Below are 23520 nucleotides of genomic sequence, written 5' to 3'. Positions count from 1 at the left end.
GTTTGAGATTCTTTGGCCCTAGATGGTCTGCTCACATGACACATGGCAGACAGGCCGGAGATACGGCTATTTTTGTTCTATATTGGTATTCATGTGGCGTTCGTGTGTTCAGATTTGCATAAGTTCACAGTGAAGCATAACAGATATTCGTCTGGATTTGTGCGTGTTCATGTGAGGAGGAAAGTGCAGCTGCCATAATGTGAGCAAAAAAAAACACTGGAGTATTTGTGCCTTTAATAGTTAATGTGTTGTTTTTTTTCCCTAACTGTGCACAGAAAAACTGTGGAAATTTTCCCCAGGTAAGTTTCCACTACATTTTAATGACCCAAGTTAGTCCAGTGGTTGTCAAGGAAATCAACTTTTACAAAGATGATTTTTGTAAATTTGAGATTATCATGCTGTTTATTTCTCCCAAACTTAATTTAACTGTGAAAATACAAGAACAGCCGAGCTGGCCTGCAAGTCAAAAACCAGGGCATAAAACCAAAAGTTCATTAGCGCCACTATAATCTCAAGGATAACCGAAGAGACTCATACCCTTGTTCTCATTTCTGTCAGAGAGAGCTCAGTAATAAAAGCCATTCCACACTGACAGATGTGCCTCACTCTTTGTGAGTTACACAATGTCAGAACTCAAGGTGAAATCTTTTTGTTATTGTTATTAAAAAAATAACCCACACTCAGTTTAGTCCAGTGTGTCAATCTGCTGCTGTGAATGAGGACAGGAGAAGACCAACTGAGAATGCCTTGACCTGTAAGATAGGCGTTTATTCTTTTTCTTGTAACCATGTTCTGTACATGCTCGCCAAGAAGTTAGCAACTGAGAGAAAAAAAAAAAAGTAAAAAAACCAAAACAAACAAACCAGAGAGCAGGATTGAGTTAGTTCATTTCCATCCAAAAACATTTTTTATTGTCCTCCAAACTGAAAGGTTTACCCTGTGATTTGGCTTCTTTGATAAGCCAAAAAACATACATTGCATTTCCTCAGGTAGCAGTGGAGGCATACAAAGATCGTTTTGAGTGAGAGAAATTAATGGAAAGAGCAATACAGGATTCTCTCCTTCAAGTCACATGATGAGTAATCTTTGCATTCATGAGTAATGGAGAGAAGATTAATCTCAGATCACTGGAAGCTTGAGAAAGTAGCATCTGATCTTCATTAAGAGAGAAAGGAGGGAGAAGATGAAAAACAAAAACAAAAAAACAACCACATGAAGAACAGGGTCGCGTTTCTTCCATGTTAGAAAAGGCCTGAAAACTGTCACACTGCTGAGATAGTTTCATCTCTGGTTGCCTCCAAGTTGTGTATCGCTTTTATGTAGAGCATCTGTAGTGTACACAAATGGACACTGGATATGCAATTCAAAACCAAAGTGCCCACAGTTGATAGAAAGCAAGGTCACATGACCCAAAACAGGTAATGTCACACAAAGGGGAGGGAGGAGGGTGAGATTGGACTTGAAGGTAACCAAACGCCGTCATCAGTCTGTGTTCGTGTGTGTGTCTAGTGTGTGCGGTGAAGTGCCGGCGATGCGGCACTCAGCACCATTAATGTACAGTTACTCAGGTGTACGAACAAAAAGAGAAAGACCTCCCCGTCTAGTGACTGTGCAGTTAAAAATGGGCACATGGTGATTTAAGCTCATGCTTAAGTTGTGGTAAACCATCCAAGCACTTCTTTAATTTATAACTATAAATACACAGCAGCGTTTTTACCAGAGAGGCTTCTGTCTGCTCCTCTCCCTTGGTGAGTGGAGTGTGTGACAAGTTTCTCTTAAAATGGCTAACTACGCTTTACTCATCTGCTAAAGGAAACACGGGTTATGTGGATTTGATTATCAACTTTCATATAGATTTTTCTATAATATATTTATATAGTTATTTTTCCTTTCTCTCACGCAGCCACCACTCTTGCTTTCACATTCTCTCGTCTCACTACTTTTATTCAATGGACCACATAAAACATGGGGTGGAGTGGGGAGCAACAGAGCTGAAATGACATGATCACTGACAGATGATCACTGAGAGGAAAAAAAAAAAAAAAAAAGCCAAGAAGAACTGCAGTCTTTTTGTCATCCATTGGCAGTTGGACTGACGCCGCAGTCAGCCAGTTACAATGGTGGTTTTGAGGGGAGGGAAGGGCCATGTCATCAAAGAGGCGGCGGAGGAGGCTCTTTCTTCGTTGGTGCCGTTTTAGTTGTCGTCTTCGTCGTCTTGGTAGCTGGGGTCATCTCCTTCAGGTTGAGGTTCTCCAGCGCCACGTCTAAGGTCATGACCTCAACACAACCCATGGCCTCGAAGTCAGCGAAATTCCGCAACGAACCGTGACAGTCATCCTCGTCCTCGGAGGAGGAGGCTGAGGCGTCCTCGTCTGGTAACAGTGTGGACAGCAGCAGCTCCGTCACGAACAGGCTCCTGTCGGCCCACTGGGCCTCGCACGCCTGGCGCTCTGCCTCAGACAGCCGTGGTTCGTTCAGCCTGCACAGAGAGAGACAGAAGGAGTGATGAGAATAAGAAATTTATTTGTAACATAAAAATCCTGTAACTACTTATTCCGCACTGAAAAATCCAAAACGTCTACTACTGGACACAAGATTTAGAGGTTTTTAAATTTCCACAAAGGGGCCAAACGTAATGCTTGCAGATAACTGCCTTAAACTAAGATTTAAAAGGAGTTTCTGATCACATGTTAAGCTGTGAACCAATGAGTGGATCACACATACATACTCAAACGAGCATGCACGTGGTTGTTGCTAATTTTTCCACTCAATTTCCACGTTCTCTGCACAGAAAGAATTTCTAAACACAGGTAATAAGTAAAATACATTTAAAAAAGAAAAACAAAAGAGACTTGAAAATAAAAACATTTAAAACTGGCACACCTGCTGAGTAGAAACTGGGAGCTATGTGCAGTATGCTGTGTGTTGGGCTCGGGTGGGCCCGGGTTAGGGCTTGGGTTGGTATTATGGTTGGCGCTTGGGTTGGGGTTTGCAGTGGCTGAATTGGTATTTAGAATAGCATTGGCTCGGCCGCCACCTCTGGTGGCATTTCGGGCAGTCTCCAGCTGTTGACGTGCTGCCTGGGCCTGCTGGCGTTCCAGCTGGAGTTGCATCTGAAGCTGCTGGAGCTGGGAGGCAGACGGGCCCGAGCTGAGCTGACCTCCTGCTGAACGCCGTACCCCCGACAACTGAGACAGAAGCTCTGGAGGAACAGAAAACAACAGTGGTCAGTGTAAAGCATTAAAGCTGATCATACTAACTACAGATGATAGCTCAATAATACATTTCTTTAAAAGATAGCAATATTTTATTATTTTCAAAATAATATATCAAGTCGGTCAAGCGTTTTATCCCTCAAAATATGCACTGATTAGTTATACTGTCACCAGCACACCAAATCAAAAGACAAATGTGATTTTCAGGGCTAAAACTCGATGAGCTGGATCAAGGGCTCAGCAGGTATAGTGGGTCATTAGAGAGGCGGCTGGTACCCGTGTGTGAGGCAGACTGAACAGGGTCCCTCATTATGGCACAGCTGGAGCTGACATGGCGAATGCCAAGCACTGAACCAGATTCAAATTGGGAACAGGATAATCAAGGAATTGCTACAGCAACAACTCTACCCACACATTTCTTTACCATCTACACAACACTTAAGTACATGCAGACACAAGTAGCAATGGTTTGTAATACCCAAGCTACAGCAGTTAGCTTACCCTTTTTTGTGAGGAGGAAAATATACTAAAGAAAACCTAATAAACATGCTACACCTGATTTAGTATTGAGCGCACTTTTTCTTTCCCTGTCAGACCTATATGATAATGCATATAACAATAAAGATAAATTAATCCTTTAATGTCTTACTGTAATAATTTGTTGTCTGACTTGCACCTGGCTCTGCAGCTTCTTGCTCTACAATTATGTGCCCCACAGGAAGCCTGTAATAACAGGTGCTTTGGGACTGGGGACTAAGGGAAAACTACACACTGGGGAGCAGCATTTGAACCTTGGTGAGGTGACATTACTGGTTGGTGGGTTCAGACTATTTAAAAACTGCATCAAATGTACTAAAGTTAAGCTCAATAAAGCCTGGATTTCCAAGGGTTTTCGTAAAGTTAAAACCCATCGTTTACAGAGCTACCAGGATATTTTCCCCGTTTTTTGTTTTGTTTTGTTTTTTTTAAATAACACTTTCTGGTGCGGCATTTACATTTCAAGTCAGCGCAACATACGTCACTCATCGTTTACTGTCGTGCTGGGAGATTACCTATCATGGAAGAGGAACTAAAAATTACCCTGAAATGGCTTGGGTACTTTATTGAACCGTTCTTGCATACACTCATACTGAAGAAATCATCAGGCACTTCCTGAATCCAGTAAAAAAAATTAAAAAAAAGTTTTTTTGAGTGTATGTGTGACTAACCTGCTATGGGGTCCATGGCCTCTCTGCTGTAGTTGGAGCTCTGTGATGAACTCTGACTGGTGGAAAGCCCCCCTGTGGTGCTGCTGGTGAAATGCATGTTAGACCTGCGGGCTCGCGGGCCCCCTAACCCGCGCCCGGGGTGAAACATCCTCCTCACATGCCGCACGCCACTGGACTCATCGTGATGCTTGCCGTCAAGGAACAAAACAAGAGCATAATATTGATACAACTAAAAGTCAAAAATTAATGAATAATAAAAAAAAAGTACAATTAAAAATAATCCATAAACCTCAAAATGTGCCTGATTGTGAATAACAGATATTTCTTGCTTATAAAATTGCTTTTTAAAAAACGAACAGTTAATAAGCGAGATGTAGCTCAAAACTATCGCTGCCACGCCTCTAAATGCTTCCCAGGACTTTTAATGAGCCATCTGCAATCAATACCTGCATAAAGCTCTCATGTCAACATAAACACAGAAGACAAAGAACTTTGCTGACTCGCAATCAAAAGTTATGGCTCTGTCAGTGAAGCTGTCAAAGGACTTGCTTGAGCTACGTTTCATTCAACTATATTTTTGCATTTGTGGTTTTCTTCACTGCACCCATTCAAAGTACGCTATAAATAGGCAGCCAGACTGCTGTTGTCAGTCCGAGTCTATTCACGAGTGTGCTTTTCAGCTGATTTCTGACAGGCTAAGTAGACAATCACATTTTAGCCATTTAGACAATTAGCTCAATTTAATGAATGTCCCTTTTTTGGGAGGAGGTGAAGCTTCTTTAACCTTTGCACAAGTGGTCATTTACTCATTTAAGTTACAATGTGTCTGCATTTTTATCCTCAAAGGAATGAAGGAGATAAGCATGCATGTCTGGAATCTAATTAGTTAAAACGCCTTGACAGAGCCTTGGGTTTATGCAAAGTTTAATAGCAATCAAGTAACGGATCAGATAAGAGCACTCCTAAGACTACTTAATTTTTTTTTGAGTAGAGAAATTTCCCAGATAATGCTTAAGTGAATGAAATACTCAGGTCTTATTTCCTGCACTGATTTCTGAACCACTAACATGTTACTGCCTTCTGCAGTTATATCATCAACAAAAATCTAAATCAGGTGATAAAACAATGCAAATCAGTGTTTCCATTATACATTTTTTTCCTCTTTCATAAAACAAGTCTACTGTAATGTTTCTGTCCATCAGCACTTTTTTCTTCATCTCTTTTCTGGCATCTTACAGAGCCAAGAGTAGAAAAAAACTGCAGCTTTTGGCTCCATGGATTTATATATAATGAGAAATAATAAAAGTAACCAGTAGAGGAAAACAGTACAGTATTTACAATATCAGTATCAATAAGGATCCAGATTGTATTGATAAATCCTGAGCAAATATCAATGACAATGCCACTAGGCATCAAAATCAGTGGAAACCCCTATGACAACCTGAAACAGCCAAATAACAAAAAAGAAGGGAAAAAAGCTGAAAACACAAGTGCCACTGATCTGTTTTAGCCACATTTCCTCATGCTATTAATTTACCACTTAATCATGTGTTCATATTTTTGTTTTTGAGGCATGATAATTAGTCCATGTGCCTTCACTGTCGTGCATTGTCTATGCACCAGATCACCAGCAAACTGCTAAAGATTTTATTAACATAAATAAAATGTTAATGTTAAAATGGCTTGTCATGCAGAGTAGGCTTTAATACTGTAAGCAAAATATCAACAAATGTCAGTTCCACTGAACAGATGCCTCCTTGTTGCAATGATCTTTAAATAGACAAGGCTAGTTCAATGACATGAAACTCAGCATTTCTTTCACAAAGCATAAAATGCAGCTAATGTCACTTCATATCTGCAGAGATGGTACTTAAAGTACTTGAAAAGGATATCAAGTCTCTGGGTGCTCTGTGTTCAAGTGTTAGATGAGCAGCAAAGTCATCTGTCACATGATTTGGGTCACCACCAGGAAGTGCTGCACATATGGGGCAGATCTAAATGACAGAAAAACAGAGTGTGCACATTAGTTTTCACAACACACACACACTTCACCTCACACTCAACATTCACCACGAGGTATTAAATCCTCTTAAACAAACACTGTGCTTAAACACGAAGAAATGTAATATCAGTAAAGTGAAACCTGCATGTGAAAGGAATATATCCAACAGAAATTAATTTAAAAGGCACAGACTGCCATCAAAACATCAGAATGCTGCACAGCACTGGCTGTAACAATGACATTAATAAAAACATCAATATTTTAATACCTTGTAAACTCTGACTACTATTTCAATGCCAATTTTCTGCAGTAGTGACAGACTGATACCTGCTGTGCTTTCTCACGCCGTCATCTGACAGGAACTGACACCTGAGACTTTATAATGAGAGATATCTATGGGAGAGTTTCATGACAGAAAGAATGGCAGCTAATCGTTCACAGTTCCATCTTCCTCACTTGTTAAGTGATATTTATCTTTAAAATTTATCTATAAAAATCTGTTTATTCAATGCTGTCATTTTTTCCCCAGGGAAATGTTTTTCACAATTTTTTCTAATGTAATCACATTAGAAATTTCCACAATGTGATAAATTTTTGTTTGTACATTTAAAAAGGAAGAAAATTCAAATTATCCAAGCTAAGCTGCAGTGTTGATTTAACCAGAGCAGGTAGGCAATTCCTCATATATTCAAAGAACAAGGATTTTGTGTCACTTGCAAACATAAGGAGACATTAACAGTGTTTTTACACAATGGCTGTCTGCACCTGTGGGGAAGACATACTGTTAAATTTCATTCATTTTCGAATAAAAACTTATTGAGAACGCCTTTAGCTACATATGTTCTTGGCCTTATATGGTATCTAAGGGGACTGTATGACTTTTAACAATTAATATACTAACTTTCATCTGGTGTTCCTGGACAGATTGTGCCTCCCCGGTACTTTCTCAGTCTCCCTGTCTGCTCGTGCGCCTTTCTCACAAATTGCACACATAGAAAACTAGTTCTCCCCTTATTAGAATGAGAAAACAAATATAAAGCCATAACTGAAAAATCATTTTAAGTCAACAGCTTGGAAAGCTCACGTGCAGTCTCAGCTGTATAAGCCAGTGGTGGTGGTGTTTTTGTTGACTGTACAAAAAGAATAAGCTATAAATAGAGCTGCAAAGTCTGCCATGACTTGCAATTTGATTCTTATTTCAGACTCAGAAACTGACTCAAGGACTTTCAACAATAATACTGTGAACCAAGACAATAAATATGACATAAATGCATGCTGACAAACCCAACAAGATCCTGCAATGTGAGGCCCACTCAGACACTGATTCAGTTTGCTTAGTTAAGATAATATTGAAGGAAATGCAGCTGTTAATATCTGCACAAACATCAAGTTTAATTTCATGGAGCACCAACTTACCACTTCTGTGGAGGTCTCTGTATGCTCTGCAGCCACATGCTCCTGCAGGGACATCTCTGTGTAGCCCATTCTGCCACAGTAGGGACATGTGAAGGCTTGGGGCTGCTCCACCGAGAAGGCTTCACCACCATAGTACAAGTCTGGGAGGGAATAAACACCCACATTCCATGTAGTGTCAGTTATGTAGCAACATTTAAATGCAAGAGTTTAAGTTAAAGCTACAAGTATGCTATAAAATGTAAACACAATTAAAGATACTCTGTTAACTACAGTATTTTTACCCTTTACATATACCAGGAAACATAAATAAACCCATGCACATGAAACCATCAGCAAGTAGGCCATCTACAGACATAGTTACAAACTACAACAGTCCATTTAAGAAGAACATTTAGCTCCTAATGAGAGATCTACTCAGCACTCCATTAGTTGTTTAAAAAAACAAAACAACAACAAAACCCACCAACAACAACAGAAAAAACACATACAACAACATTAGCATTAACTTTGGGGTTATGTTTGAGTTAAATATAAGTGCAAATTTCACTTTTCCTACTTTCATAGTTAACACTCGCAAATAACAAACCCCCTCCCCCCTCAAAATGGTGTTTATTACAGTTAATATTCATTAATCTATAAACCTTGATTAATATTGGTTAATGTCAACTGTTTAACACAACTAATCATAAACTTAAAGATCCGATATTTATTGAATTAAAAAATTTAAAGATGTGTTCCTTGCCACGAGTCTTCAGGGATAATCAATGAAAAGCAATGAAAACATGCATTTATAGATGCATGCTCATCTATATTCATTCTACAGTCCATAATACCATCTTTTTAAAAATCAACACTTGTGTTGTCCAGCAACACCACTGCTACTTCAAATTCTTCCTTAATGTGAGCATAGGTTAAATAATAAAAATAAATAAATAAAAAAAAGGTACTTCTGAGCTGCTTTAGGCAGTTTGATTTGCAGGTAAACTCAAAAACTGAGTGGAAGAAAAACCATCACTGGGCTGAATTGGGCAGCAGCACGTTAAACAAATTGGCTGAAGGTGTTAATGTGCGTGTGGTAGCCTGTCTCTGTGTTAGCCCTGTGTTAGACTGGCAATGATGCAAATATTTGAATTATTATTTGAATGCAAATAAGTCATCGCTTTTTCTTGATTATGGAAGCTTTTTTTTTCCTTTTTTAAATTTGGTCTTTACGAACATCTGTGGGGGAAAAAAAACAAAACACCATCTTGATTTGACTCTAGACCTGGTGTGAAAGTTTCAGCTCTGAAAAAAAGAAAAAGAAACTGAGCACAACGCTAAAACCAGAAAATTTTAATGTTCACATACCCTGAATAGTTCTATAGAGGTGCTGAGAAAAGCCGCTGATACGGGTCATTTCACAGAGACCAATTTATAGCACACCTTTTCTTTCACATCGCTTTTTTTTTTTAAAGAGAAAGAAATCACCTATTACTAGCTACATGTATGACAACAACTCATGGCAGGGGTCTCATTTCCCCAAATAATCAAAAGAATTCTAATCATCAATTATTTTTTTTTAGACATAGCTCAGTTGGTGGAAAACCAGCAGGCTCACTGAAAATGCTTGCAAAAAGTCAATAAAATATCACTGCCAAAAAAAACGAAAACCTCTTATTAAGCTTGCACCTTCTGTTGTGTTTTCAGCAACAGTTGCTGTTTGTATTTGTTTTTTCACCAGGCTGAAAAAGAGCATCTTCAATGTGTGAAAAGCTGAACGGTAACATATTTCACAACATCAAGACAAGAAGTAATAACAGAAGCAGTCGTCCAAAAGGAAGACAAATGGCCCATTTAATCGAAAGAAATTTGGATTGTACCACGCTTACCCGAATGCTTAATTAAAGAATTAAGAATATTAAAAGATTTGGAGAAGTTTAATCCTTACTGCTGCCAATATAAAATATTCCAGTTATGCAGTGATAAATCAAACCCAGAAGGCCAACAACACACTCCCAAAAACTCCTCAGGCTGAGTCAAATCCATCACTGTTAAGCCATTTGGGAGCAGCCTTCCCATCTGAAAACAAAAGCCAGTGCCAGGAAAAGATAACATACAACATTGCACTTTTGCAATCTTATAAAATCTAGTGAAGGGAGGTTTATAAAATTAAAAAAAACAAACAAAAAAAAACAAAAACAAAACACTGCCAGTATTACCGCTCTGCCCTAACTGACAGTCGTGACCATCCCAAGACAATTCAGTTCTTTAGCATTTGTCACATTTTAAAGGAAAAAAAATAAAATACCACTGCACCAAGTTTGAAAACAGCTCATAATTTCTCCATCTTTTGTCACCCCCCCTCCCCTTCCCTCATACACCTGGCCCATACCTGGACTATCACTCAACACACCATATGAGCACACATCATCCCTCTTTAACAGCTGATAAATTCATGTTTGATTGCTTGACAGTTTACAGTCCCTCAGTTGACTCGACAGTGAAATACAACAGGCAATTACCCTCTATGAGAACTGGCTTACAGGCACTGTGTCTGTAATTTGAGGCTCAGTATTTCAACTAATGGAGAAATGTTCATAAATTCAACTACACTCCATTCTCATTCCTGGTTTTTAGCTGACTGTCTGTTGACATGGATGACATGCATATCATCTTTACTTACCAAAGTCAACGCGGGTTAATATACACTGCATGGGATGCTCTGTCGTGTGTCTGGTTGTAGTTGCACCGCTCTCGTAGCACGATGCGCAAAGATCATAGTCGTAGCAAATTAAACATTTGTAACGTCGTCCTCTGAAGTTACCCTTTAAACATGCATCACAGCTCACACCTGAGTGAAGACAGGAGAACAGAAGAGAGAAAAGTTAGAAGATGTGACAGTTAATCAACTTTAATTAATTTTCAAAATCAAGTAATTGAAAACTTCATCTTTTGAGGATTGCCAGATTTATTACTGGATACAATTTATCACAGTTTCTCTGATACCATTAGGTTCACTGGATTACAACTGATATTTTTTTCCTTGTATGTCCACTTCAGTTAAACTGCAGTGAATAATATTCAAAACATACCTACATTGGAAATTTACAGAAACATTACCACTACATATTGTCTGGTTGGAAGATTTTAAAGTAATGGATATTCAGTTGATTTTTCAGTCCTGAGCCAGAATATCGCAGATCGCTGCAGAATTCCTGCCTCAACATTAAAACTAACACAATCGAGATAATTCAATGTTCATTAAGATAATTTATAATAAATATTAAGTGCACAGACAGCACTGTTTAGTCTGAACTGGGACTTTGAGAGAAGTCGACTCTTGTGGTAACATACTGGATTGCATTACTTTCTTGTGCATTTGTTTTGTTGTAGTTGGCTAAGCGTTTTGTTCAATATTTGCTTGTGTTGTGGTGGGCATAGGTGACTTGGAGTAGATTTTTAGCTATGTTCCTTACAAGTGTTTATTTATTGCACAATTTATAAATAAAGTGTTACTGTGTTACACTTAGTCCAAGTCCCATCAATGTTTAAGTAAAAACTACATTCACAACAGTGAATTACTAATTACCACTGTCTTCATTTCAGTACCTACATACATGTAATGCGCCATGTGAGATGGACTGTGGTCAAGTCCGGGCACTTTTTGATTGACTACGACAGTCGTACAGACACAGTGTACGCATGGCATGACACTGGTTTGTGTAACCCCCCCTAATATCTCCATTCATAACTATGAAGCTGTAAAAAGGTATATAAACGAGTGTGATAACGGTAACCCCTTCATGATATAACTCAGGCACAAACACCTTGACTGACAGCAAAGTTAAAAACAACAACAACACAGGCATGGCATGTAAAGGCCGCCCGGCCTAACCTTCGCAACCGGCTAACAATTTAATAACTTAACTCTTAGCTCACAGGCAAGTCATCAATGGTAGACTTTACCCAAGTCAATTTTTTGCCGGTTTGTGATCAGAAACGTCTTCTAACAACACTGCAAGACATCTACTCAACACTAATAACTAACAAGGTTGGCCACAAGGACGACGTGAATGTTAGTTTGCTAAATGTTAGCTTGCGAAACTTGATTCAGCAGGCCAGCAATGACCAGGAAGGAGGCTGAAACTAGCTAACGTTTACGACATACAAGTTTCAAACCCATAACGCCATCTGGGTCGCGTTCCACGCTTCTGTTTCCTATTCTCGACACTCCCCTCGCTCCCCGGCTCGTTAAGGTTAACCTACATTACCCATCTCCCAGGCTAGCTAGCACACTTAGCTAAAGATACGGAGCTCCTTCCGCTTATATGTCAGCGTTGTTTTGGTCAGTTAAAACAGAGTAGTGCATATGTTCTGAAGAGAGAAGACCAACTCCAAGAGTCCGTTATGATTAGACACCAATTCTCCCGGCAGCCATAATGTGCCCCCACGAAATTTCACTGCAACCTCGCTGCTAACACTAGCCTACGTTAGCTAGGATGAGCTGCAAACTAAGGAATTCTCGGCTAGCTAACATTAGCTAGCGGTGAGCTGTCATCGTTTTTAATCGCAAATCCCGTCTCTGCTTCCACCTCCGTGCTAAAGCACCTTCTTACCTTCATGACGGGACATCCTAGCGCAGCCCCTTGCTCGGGCTCCTTCGCCTTGCAATGCAAAATAATATGAGTGAAGAGAAGAGAAGCCGGGGCTGGCTGGCTCTCCCTGGCCTCTTCCCTCATGAAGGATCCGGTCTGGCTCGCTGCCCCCTCCCTCTCCTTCTCCCTCCGCCTCCTGCTGTGTCACTGTCCAGTGCATTGTCACTCCATGCACACGGTGGCGCTGTTGTTCCATTTTATTTTTTTTTTTACCACAAATGCTGCTTTGGGTCGCTTGTGGATGAACTATAGTGACCTTAGTTCTCACTTTTTTAATTTACCGTGAATTTCAGCATTGAAAATTCTCACAAGTGTTTTTTAAATCATTAAACAGGAGGTGCAACTGGAGTTGGAACAGTTGAAGATAATGAGATTTTCATTGTGTGACCAGGAAGGACGGGATTAAAGTGAGGAAGAGCTCCGGTTGAGCAGGTTCATGAATGTAGTAAAGGACAACATTGAGCGGGTTGGTGTGACAGATGACTGGGTGTTAGGGATAGTTTGAGATGGATGCAGATGAGGTGTCGTGACCTCTAATTATTGCTCATTCCAGTTCTACCCACTTTATTTAATTTTTAGCATCATCAAACAGCCACAGCATTAGAATAACTGACAGATTAGGTGAATTTTCATCATTGCCTTACAATGAAATGTTATGCTGGGTCAGGATATCAGGTGGAATAATCTGCTCCCACCAAACCAGATCCAAATCTCAAAGGATCCTCTTCCAACGCCCCCAGATCCCGGGCCATCAGGATCACTAACGACTCCAGCCATCCTGCTTACAAACTGTTCAGGCCACTGAGGTCAGGGAAACGCCTCTGTAGCCTGAAAACAAGAACTGAAAGGTTCAGGAGGAGTTTTTACCCACAAACAGTGAGACTCCTCAATCAAAACACAAATCGGACAACATGATGGACAATTCCATACACAGTATATAATTTTCCTTTGAGTTTTATCCTTATTTTTATTTGTACTTTATCATATACATCTGTATTTATGTAAATACGTACACTATAGCTCTTAACTATTACAGCGTAATATTTTGCACGATAGTATACATTTTTATACTTTTATATAGATATTTTTTATTATAAGTTTAGTAAGATGCACAGTCGGGGGGGGGAGTACTTTTTAGCCGGAAAAAACATTTCACTGTGTGTTGTACTAGTTATAACTACATGTGACAAATAAATAAAGAATTGAATTGAGATCATACATCCCTGTCCTGGTGCCAAAGCTTGTTTGGTGGGTGCCCATACAATATTAGTTGGGAGGCTTGATTTGATCATGTCAGCTACTGTCAGATGCTCCCTTATTCACAAATGGTCACCACAGCGGGTTGCTCAGCATGATGATTTGGCAGACGTTTATACACCAGGTGTTGTTCCTGATGCAACTCTAAAGGGATCTACTCCCCAGACCAAACCAAGGATGACCACACATAACGTCAAAAGGTATTTAATCTTGGAAGTTTGTTATTTAGTCATTTATTTTTATTCAACACACCAAGACTGAGACATCTAAAAGCTTTGTGTGTGAGTTCTGCTGAGAAGCTGCTGCTGCCAGGATGTCATCTCAGTGGTCTGCCAACACTGCAAGCTTTGTTCTAACTTCATGGCTCAAAATTGAAGTTTTTGACAGTAATTTAAGGAAGGAGTAACGGCTGCACTAGATGAAGATGTTTAAATTATACTGGAGAACTGCTGATTATTTTTGTATTTCACAGTGCCTCATTGTTGCTTCTTGCCAGGCAGACCTTGTAGAGCGAAATCAAGACAGGTCAGCAAAGTGCAGAATCAAACTGGCTCACACATTTGGCAGCTTGCTGAGGTATGTGGATGGAAAGAATAACTTTAATTGTGCATGCAAAGCTATTTTAAATTTGACGCAAATGTCCAACATCAGCTTGATTCTGGGAAGTCCACAAGCTTTTCTTTTCTTTTTTTTTAATTTTTAATAAGAAGCAGAAAAAAATAAGTTTATCTGGTAAAACATATGTTGACCTCTAAACTACAATCTTTCTAATTTTATTATTTCCACAGCATACAGAGAAATGTTTAGTTTTAGACCTCAAACACCTTGGGGAACTCTATAATACCCCATGAAATTGTATCTCATATTTACTTATTTGCCAGAGGTGAAAGAACACAGGGCAATGCTCTACTACTGGAAAGTTTCCAAACATGCACAGACGTCACAGAGGTAATCATCTGACCCACGCCTTTTTTTCCACATAGATCTCACACAGCACAGTGTGATACCTATATTAGCACAGTATATGGGCTTGGAAAGTAAATAAATACTTTGCAGATCTGCATATCTATGTCTCCAGTCTTACCAAACAACTTAACAACATAATTCCAGCCAGACTCATCACATGCACCTGAAGTCCACCAATCATATTATATCTATTCACATCCAGCGTTGCTGGCTCCCCATTCCCGAACGCATCCAATACAAGATTCTGCTCCTAAACTTCAGACCATTTTGGCCTTGTCTTTTTAACTTTGTCATCAAAGCGCTCAACTTAAGCTATAGCCCTCTGATATAATCATTTCTGATCCTGTACATTCTGGTCATTTTCAGGTGAAATCTTAGCATCTTCAGCTTTGCCACCTCCAGGTTTACTCCTCAATTTACGACTCACAAAGACAGTGAATTTTTTTTGTTATAAGGCAACCTTGAATGTTTTGAAAGGCACCTGGAACCCTCAGGGGATCAAGTAATGTAGTATTGAGTCAGTCAGGTGCATTGTCTCATCTTATCACTTGAACTTTAGTGCCCTACTGAAATCAAAACATATACTTTCCTATACATTTTTATATAAATGGGTGTTAAAAATACGAAAAGTTACTTTGGACTGCCCTTTGTCACACAGTGTCACGCTCCTCCATTCAAGAATACATTTTAGTGTGTCTTCTGATTTTTTTCAAAATTGTAAAAAAAAAATTCAAAAAGGACATAATTTCTTGGTCAATTTGTGCAGTGAAGCACTATGAAGGATATGGGTTATTGGCATTTCCATCACTGCTTGTTTCAGTGCACTGATGGCTCATTGTTAGTTTTTTATTAACGTAAAGCTGTACTGTGTGTACCCTCATTTGATTGCACGATGTGATAGATTACACACGCAGTGACATCTTAGACAGACAGACAGACAGACAGACAGATAGGATCTGTGTAGTTATAGTGCCTTAAGGTAGTGAAAAAAGCAAAATAAAACATAAGAAATTGCGCTGTAACTATTTGCAGAGATGCGTAAAAACTTTTTTAGATGTCAGGTATCAGGCGCTGTTGGGGTAGCAGATGACACTTCCAGCTGGTGATGTGTGCACACAAAAAACAGTGGTGTCACTTTAACAGGGACCTTTGCGTGAGTGCACCCATTCTTCGTCTCATCAACTGAAACTGGCTTGCGAGCTAAGCTGATGATTTGGCAGCATGCCAGGCAGGGGGAGAGAGACCCCTTCCTTCTCCATACAACCAGCAGCCTTTTAAATATTCCTATAAGAGCTCCCATTGGATATTCTTTGTATGACTGGATTTTTTTTTAATGTTGGTATTGTAAAAACGCCGTCTCGTTTCAGTGCGTCTTTCAGCGTTCAACTGTTTTTTGGTTTTTGTTTGCTTGTTTCTTTTTTGAGAAGTAGCGCCTCCTGGATTCCTGGAACATTTCTATTTGAAGTGCTCTCTGGATGAGCAAAACATAAAAAATAATTTAAAAAAGAAAGAAAGCGTATTTTCGCATTCTCTTTGGGTGTCTTGGAGTTTTCTTGAATTTTTGTCTGCATATTCCTTTCGCGTCTTTTGTCATATGTTGCCTATTTTTACCCTCATCTGTCCGGTAAGAAAACAAAGACGGGAATTGTATGATCTTCAGACCAATACAAAACAATTAATTGCGTCTGACGCCTATACACCCTTTAAGGGTTAAAGTGAGATAGGCTACTACGATTCATTCAACCTTTCCACGCCCTCAACGTAAACAAATGGGGGCTTGGCCAATAAGATCCGCCATAGATCAGCCGATGATCAGATGACCGAAAGGAGAAACTATTTAAAACTGTAATGACACGCTTCATTCACAGCTTACACATTTCTGGAGCCGGTTCTTAACAGGCGCACACGAAAACGCATCACCGGCTCTTTTGTTACCACTGAATTTCAATCGCTCACCAGCGCACCTCGTTGCCGGCAGTACTACCAAAAAACATTTTATATCCTAAGAAAGCTTTCATTTCGTCCACACTCATCTGTGGCTGAGAAATGAATCATAAAAGCGTTTTAATCAGGATTTTCCTACTATGTGCTTATCCTCTTTTTTCATCAGCAACTGAGGAAAACGCCGTTCTTAAAGGTAAGAAATGGCTTTTTTGTCTATTCATTCGCTAATTGCTCTCTAAAATAAAGGGAGAGGGTGAAAACCTCACGTCTAGCATACAGCGGGGTATATATCATACGCCTGAGAAAATCCTAAAATTCTCCCACGTCTCGCTTGATTAATGCGCGTCATTTTTAGACTAAATTACACATTTGAACAAGTGTGGCGGGCAGAGCAAAGCAGAAAAACTGGAATGGATTTAAAGGACACGAGGGCGACGCGTCCTTTTTGGAAGGAGTCTTCAAGTAGAGCCAGGACACAACGCCACGTCTGTGCGCTGCCCTTGGAAAGATGTCCTGCTGAATCCGCGTTTTACTGCAGACTTCACGAGATCGTTTTTATTACCCAGCTCAGCTGAAATCATTTTGGTCTGTGTGGCCCATTGGGGCGTTGAGTTCATGTTGAGCACACTGTGAAGTTCCTTGACACAATGTGCGATGTTGGCTATAACTAAAACTGATCTTTACTTGCTGCGAGGGTAAACCAGACTTCATTCGGTTCATTATTAAGAGCGTAACACAATGAGACTAAATTAAAAGTCCTATTCAAAACCAATTCGGACTGTACATCTTTAAAATCAAGCACGGCTGCAATTATTTTTAAACTTGGAAACAGTCGGCTTCTTTCACCAGGCGTTTTAATCTCAGGCTTGAGACAGGTATGCTAAGTTGTGGCATAATTATGAGCTGTAGCTGCAGATTTGTGAAAAAGATGAACTGAAGAAGCATAGCGATGACTTTACTGCTTCTTGAGTCCAGCTTGCACCTAACCGTTGTTCAAGAGCAAATCTTGGCAGCAAAAGCAGGTTTATTTTGTTTTTCAGCCCCTAAAGGCTGAAAATAAAGACAATATAAACAGTCAATTTTTATATTTATTATTGTGCATTTTTCTCCTCAGGTGAAGACAGTGGGCAGAATGACTTGTCAACAGACAGCCACTCTGTTGCTGGCATCATCAAGTACAACATGAGAAAGAGCTTAGATCTGGAGCAGGAGGGCTGCTACCTGAAAACTGGCAAGAATGACTGTCTAGAGAAATGTGGCTTCAATGCTACAGCCAAGACTATCTTCATCATCCATGGCTGGACGGTACATATGAATGATAATTTATATCTATCTGTTAATAAGCATCTGTGTAGTTTAGGTTATTTCTTTGGCTTCCTAGGTCACTTTCTTGACTTCAGAGTGAATCAAGCTTAAATGTTTTAACTATTTATTTTTGATTGTTGGGGGTAGCAGAAAGATGCTTACATAGTTAACAGTCTGACCAATGACTGACTTCTGCTGTCCTTTCCTCTTAGATGAGCGGGATGTTTGAACACTGGATGCACAAGCTCGTCTCTGCATTAATGCAACGTGAAAGTGAAGCCAACGTGGTGATTGTTGATTGGATATCAAGGGCCCAGCAGCTATACCCTGATGCAGTCAACCACACTTATGGTGTTGGCCTTGATATTGCAGCGCTGCTCAACTGGCTTCAGGTATGTACAGTAATTTAAAGAAGCTCCCACCCACCCAGAGTACCAAAACTAAACATTCAAATATTAGTAATGCTTCAGTGGGTTTCTATTCAGCCTTTTCTTTTTTTTAAACTATAGAAAGTGAAAACTGATGTGCAACTACTTAATTGTAACATCCCAGTGGACACCAAGGTGCACTCGTGCATAACTTTATCAAAGGCAAAATGGCTTCATTTGCAGAACTGATGTATAAATGGCTTTCATCATAGCCTTAAAGTGTAACATTGTGCTTCTGATATAGTACAACATGGTTGCTCCATTTCTGAAATCTCTTTTTTTTTTTTCTTTTTTTTTTTTTTCTTTTTTTTTAGCGTAATATACTTGTTTTGTTTTTTTGCTTTGAGTACCTTTTTGTTTGTATGGTTCGTTTTCCCAATTTCCAAATAAGATCAGTGCATTTAGCACTTCTAAGGCAAAGACAACAATTCCCATTCAGTGGGACTGTTACAAAATTTTATCAGTAAATAAAAGGCAATTCAGAAAGCGTTCAGGCATCTTGCCATGTAGTTGTAAATGTAGACAAAGAGTGTCACTGAGACAGAGGGTGGAGGCGCTGCTCCATGGAAGGAACTATCAGTGGATTCTGTTCGGGTTAACTGAGCCTGGCTCAGCTGCAGGCACAACTCATCATTGGCTGAAATCCAGGCTCTGTCCATTGTAGGCCACTGTGGCAGCAGCTGACATCTTTATATATATTTTTTTTATTGTTTCCTGAAACAGGATGAGCACCAGCTCCCTCTGGAGAATGTCCACCTGATTGGTTATAGTTTAGGTGCTCATGTGGCAGGCTACGCAGGAATGCATGTACGAGGGACCATTGGCAGAATCACTGGTAAGTTGGAAGTAATATGAGCCAGAAAAAATAGCCCTTTAATTTGAGGGTTGCCTCATTTGCTTGACCTTTCTAATCTTTGTTCTTCATAGGTCTAGACCCAGCAGGACCAATGTTTGAGGGTGTGGAGAAGGAGAAGCGCCTCTCACCAGATGATGCCGACTTTGTGGATGTTCTGCACACATACACTCGGGAGGCTTTGGGTGTGAGCATTGGAATCCAGCAGCCAATTGGGGACATTGATATCTATCCTAATGGCGGTGACGTGCAGCCGGGCTGTGGACTTGGGGACGTGCTGGCAGTGGCAGGAAGTAAGTGGCTGAAAGTCTTTACTTTTGCATGTATCCCCTATGTTTAAAAAAAAAAAAAAAAGAAGAAAAAGAATCCTACTGACCTTTAAACTATAATCTACTATACTCAACTTTTCTAGATTTCATGGAGGTGATGAAGTGTGAACACGAGCGCGCTGTGCACTTGTTTGTGGACTCTCTGATGAACAAGGAGCACCTGAGCTATGCCTTCCAGTGCACTGGGCCCGACCGCTTCAAGAAGGGAATCTGCCTGAGCTGTCGCAAAAACCGCTGCAACAAAATTGGCTACAATGCCACAAAAATGCGCAAGAGGCGTAACAGTAAAATGTATCTGAAAACCCGGGCTGACACACCTTTCGCAGGTGAGATACAAGAAGAATGAAATGTTATGACGTGTACTTCCTAGAGCAAAAGTGATAAGCAAGTACTATAACCCAATCTGTTTTCATATCTTTAACCTCTATATCTAACTTGTTTTATGATTTTACAGTTGCAGTGTAAACTACTACTGTACACACACCTACACTAGATCAAGTATTAACTCTTGCTTTTTGTTCAAGGCTACCACTACCAGATGAAGATGCACGTGTTCAACAAAAAACAGTCTGATGATGCTGATCCCATCTTCAATGTCAAGTTGTATGGCGAGCACAAGGACACAGCTGATATGTTTGTTGACGTGTAAGTTCAAAACCTAAACCCTTCCTGCCAAACCAGTCTTCTTTCACAATGTCTCAACATGACAACGTGTAAATCGCTAACGGCTCAGTTACAGTCCTTCTGTATGCACAGTGTGGTAGTTGTTTTTGACTGAATGTTGTACTGAGAACCAATCAGATTATTTCTATACATTTAGAATTTTCAACTCGAGTGCTTGTTCTGAATTTTTTCAAAGTGGTCTTGGGCTGTACAACAAATTTGGTGGCAGACTGAAGCGAACAGCAGTTTTCATAAATATACAAGCGTGCCAGGGCAATATGACAGCTCTCTGAAGACTGTTTATTTTAGAGGTCTACTTTAGTTGCAAATGCTTGATCTTAAAAAATGGTGGACTTAAACACAGCTTCCTTTTAACGTGTGTTGTTTTTTTTTTTTTTTTTTTGTTTTTTTTTAAACAAATTTCTTACTACTTGTGCAGCCGCGATAACACCATTGGTCTGAACATGACAAACACCTTCCTGGTTTTTGCCGAGGAAGAGATCGGTGAAGTGCTCAGGATCCGTCTGAGTTGGGAAGGAGAATCCGACTCCTGGAGCTCTATGTGGAAAAACATCAAGAAGAATTTCTGGGGCTGGAACGCCAACCCTTCCAAACCCGTGCTTGAAGTTCGTCGGATGCGTGTGAAAGCTGGAGAATCACAGAAAAAGTGAGCTGAAGGGTCAAAACTGCAGTTGCCAGTCTTAATGGTGCAGAATTAATTTTAATTAATCTGTTCAGACACTGACTGATGCTTTGTGGTGTTACAGGTATGCTTTCTGTGCCGAAGACTCTTCAAAAACAGAAATCTCTCCAGGGGAATATATCAATTTTATTAAATGCCCTGATGGCTGGGATGCGAAACCGAGAAAACGGTATGAAAAGTTGAAAAACTGGAAAAATTCAAATTTATCATTACCTGGTCCTGTAACTTAAAGTTGGGTTTATGGTGTATGTAATTATTCTGCTCTTTCTGATCAACAGGGTGCCCATGTAACAATTCGGCTCTCCCAACAACCAATGCACCATCACCATGGGGGAATCCAACATGAATCAGGAAGAAGCTGTGCCCTCTGTATTTGAGCACTTAGGCTTAATCAGCACGTGGTGAAGGGGGAAGTGGGCGGGGGGGTTCAGCTCTAGTGGAAGGTTTCCACTGACTTCTGAAAATAAGAACGATGGGTTTCTCTCAGCATGCGGCGGTTGCAAAATGGTGCACAGCCTGGAAGTGGTGGCACTCTCAACTGTGTGGGTTGCCTGAGAAGTTACAGAAAGTTCCTCTGTGTGGACTAGTGAAGTAGAGATTTCTGCCAGTGGACACACCAGCAGTTATAGTCACTGTACTGTACAATTTTTAAAATATTTATTTATGAATAAATGAAAGCACTGCAAGACAACCTTATTTATCAGAGCACACCCCATAATGGAGCGCATGTTGAATGAGTTTCTTCGAGATGCAGTATTTGTGTATTAATGTGCGTTTTTGTACCTGTGAAGTGTGCCTTTCTGCTGAAAGAGATTACTGATACACTGTTTAATTGAAGGAGATGTCAGTCTTATTGGATCCTACCTTTCTGTGCTTTTGTGTGTAGTTACTGTATGTGACTTTTGAGGGGATGTGTCTGTACATAATGTAAATACATTTGTTTCTTTTGGAGAAATAAATTCACACTTTGTTTGTAGCAGCTTGTGCCTTGTCCATCATTTCAAGATTAAATCTGTGTTGTGGCCTACTCACAACATAGAAGATGAAACTATTTAACCTGAAGATTCACTTTGATTTTTCAGTAATCAGAGCATGTATATTTGTCACACTGTCATGTTCATGTGACATTTCTGTATGACTCAACTTTAGGAGAACGCTGAAAGTGAATGTTTTCTGAAAAAGACTCCACTACTGCTTGTGAGAACATGCTTTTACAGCTCACACTGCAACTGATGCTTGAACTTCAAGCGCGCCTGTTACCTCCTGTGAGGATTCACTTTATATTTGAAATATAAGCTGAACACCTTTCATTATAAAAGGAGTTTGATGCTATTCTGAGAAACTAGAAGAAATAGCTAAATGTCATGGGGTAAATTTGCAGTGTAGTACACTCTGATTTCTGCTCTGCTTGTAAAATTTGTTTTTTTTCTCAGGCCTTGAAAGATGTCAGGAGAAACGTCAGCATTGACGTTTCTCCTGACATCATTCTGAATAAACAGGAAAACCTATGACACTTCATGGTTCATAGCATACAGTGGCATGGTTCAACCATGGCATAGGTTGAGCTGAGCAGAATTTTTTTTGTTTGTTTGTTTCTTGTATACATGTTGACTCACTTTATTCTGCTGTAACACAACACGCAGTTAATATCCAACTGGATGTGTTCCTTCCACAAGCTTTTCCAGTCTTTAATGAGACATCCATTTACTGGAGCAGGACCCCCCACCCACCCCAAACACAAACACACACACACTCACTCACTTTTTTCCCATCATATTACTCCTTCACAAACATCTACGTCACAACTGCTATCCTGTGATGTTTCACTGAAATTCTTTGAATACATTTAGACCCTTGATATCACTCGGTTGCCTTGACTAAACATGGGAAAAGAGTGTAATAAGCTGACAGATGTGTGTGAAATAGTGTACTTGAAGATTTCTAGGTCTAGTAATGCCTTCAGATGTGCTGTATGTAACGTGAGATGGGTCCTTGTGATCGTCGCTGCTGCCTGGCAGCTATTTACGTATGATCTATATCAAGACTTCCTATCTCTGTCAAAGTTTTAATTGTTTTCCTGTTCTGCTGTCTGATTGCTATCTTCAGTGGTTACTTTTGCCTGTGTACAACTCTGCTGACCCATTTTCACCAAGACAAACAAACATCTGCTCAGAAAATGTCTGTGGTTAAAGGCATGAAGCTGGTTTTACCACCACGCTAAGCTGACCACACAATATTGTTTCAGTGACTCACTCCAGTTTCATAGTCATAGGGTATTTTAATGCCATTAATGTCGTCTGCCTCCAGAATGGAAAACAAGCCATAGCCTTTAGCTTTTAGTCACTGTTTGAAACATGTCTTTTCTGTAACTGGAACTTATTGGCATCTTGACTTATTCAGAAATGATGAAAATGCAAAGGAATCTTAACCTCAGTACAGACAGAACATTTTCAAAACCTCTGATGGTTAAATATAAAATGCCAAACAAACCTTGCGGTGGTTAAACTTCTGCTTTCTTGGTGTTTTGTAAACTGATGTTTTATTAAATTTTTATTTAATTTAATGATAAAAAACTGTCAGTTTTGTCATTTTGTGTC

At 39.8% G+C, this 23520-nt stretch overlaps 2 protein-coding genes across 2 annotated transcripts; one reads left to right on the top strand and one right to left on the bottom strand.

Moving 5' to 3' along the window:
- Positions 1-734: 734 nt before the first annotated feature.
- Positions 735-12635, bottom strand: LOC146697321 (E3 ubiquitin-protein ligase KCMF1-like). The gene is made up of 7 exons (XM_085476012.1): positions 12437-12635; positions 10504-10671; positions 7842-7981; positions 6316-6417; positions 4424-4604; positions 2884-3202; positions 735-2479 (listed from the first exon to the last, which is right to left on the bottom strand). The coding sequence occupies exons 1-7, from the start codon at positions 12633-12635 to the stop codon at positions 2152-2154; spliced, it is 1437 nt and encodes a 478-aa protein (XP_085332138.1). The 3' UTR covers positions 735-2151.
- Positions 12636-15954: 3319 nt separating this feature from the next.
- lipg (lipase, endothelial) lies at positions 15955-21899 on the top strand. The gene is made up of 10 exons (XM_085476010.1): positions 15955-16835; positions 17757-17947; positions 18160-18339; positions 19099-19210; positions 19303-19521; positions 19641-19883; positions 20082-20202; positions 20660-20887; positions 20988-21092; positions 21202-21899. Exons 1-10 carry the CDS (start codon positions 16745-16747, stop codon positions 21212-21214), a joined length of 1503 nt encoding a protein of 500 aa, XP_085332136.1. The 5' UTR covers positions 15955-16744; the 3' UTR covers positions 21215-21899.
- Positions 21900-23520: the final 1621 nt, after the last annotated feature.

Source organism: Copadichromis virginalis, linkage group LG12 (assembly GCF_057382275.1).
Source record: "Copadichromis virginalis isolate Kocher_CV1m ecotype Utaka linkage group LG12, C_Virginalis_male_GT1.1, whole genome shotgun sequence".
Taxonomy (NCBI): domain Eukaryota; kingdom Metazoa; phylum Chordata; class Actinopteri; order Cichliformes; family Cichlidae; genus Copadichromis; species Copadichromis virginalis.
This window is presented reverse-complemented; position numbering and strand designations above follow the sequence as displayed.

What these genes read in the sequence shown, in the direction of transcription:
- LOC146697321 (XM_085476012.1), bottom strand. Translation starts at nt 12,635, where the DNA reads ATGCACTGGACAGTGACACAGCAGGAGGCGGAGGGAGAAGGAGAGGGA. An exon ending in CAGAGACCTCCACAGAAGTG is followed by an intron (nt 6,418 to 7,841) that starts GTAAGTTGGTGC and finishes TCTGTCATTTAG; the next exon opens with ATCTGCCCCATATGTGCAGC. An exon ending in ACAGAGCACCCAGAGACTTG is followed by an intron (nt 4,605 to 6,315) that starts ATATCCTTTTCA and finishes GGCAAGCATCAC; the next exon opens with GATGAGTCCAGTGGCGTGCG.
- lipg (XM_085476010.1), top strand. Translation starts at nt 16,745, where the DNA reads ATGAATCATAAAAGCGTTTTAATCAGGATTTTCCTACTATGTGCTTAT. An exon ending in TCATCATCCATGGCTGGACG is followed by an intron (nt 17,948 to 18,159) that starts GTACATATGAAT and finishes CTTTCCTCTTAG; the next exon opens with ATGAGCGGGATGTTTGAACA. An exon ending in CGTGCTGGCAGTGGCAGGAA is followed by an intron (nt 19,522 to 19,640) that starts GTAAGTGGCTGA and finishes CAACTTTTCTAG; the next exon opens with ATTTCATGGAGGTGATGAAG.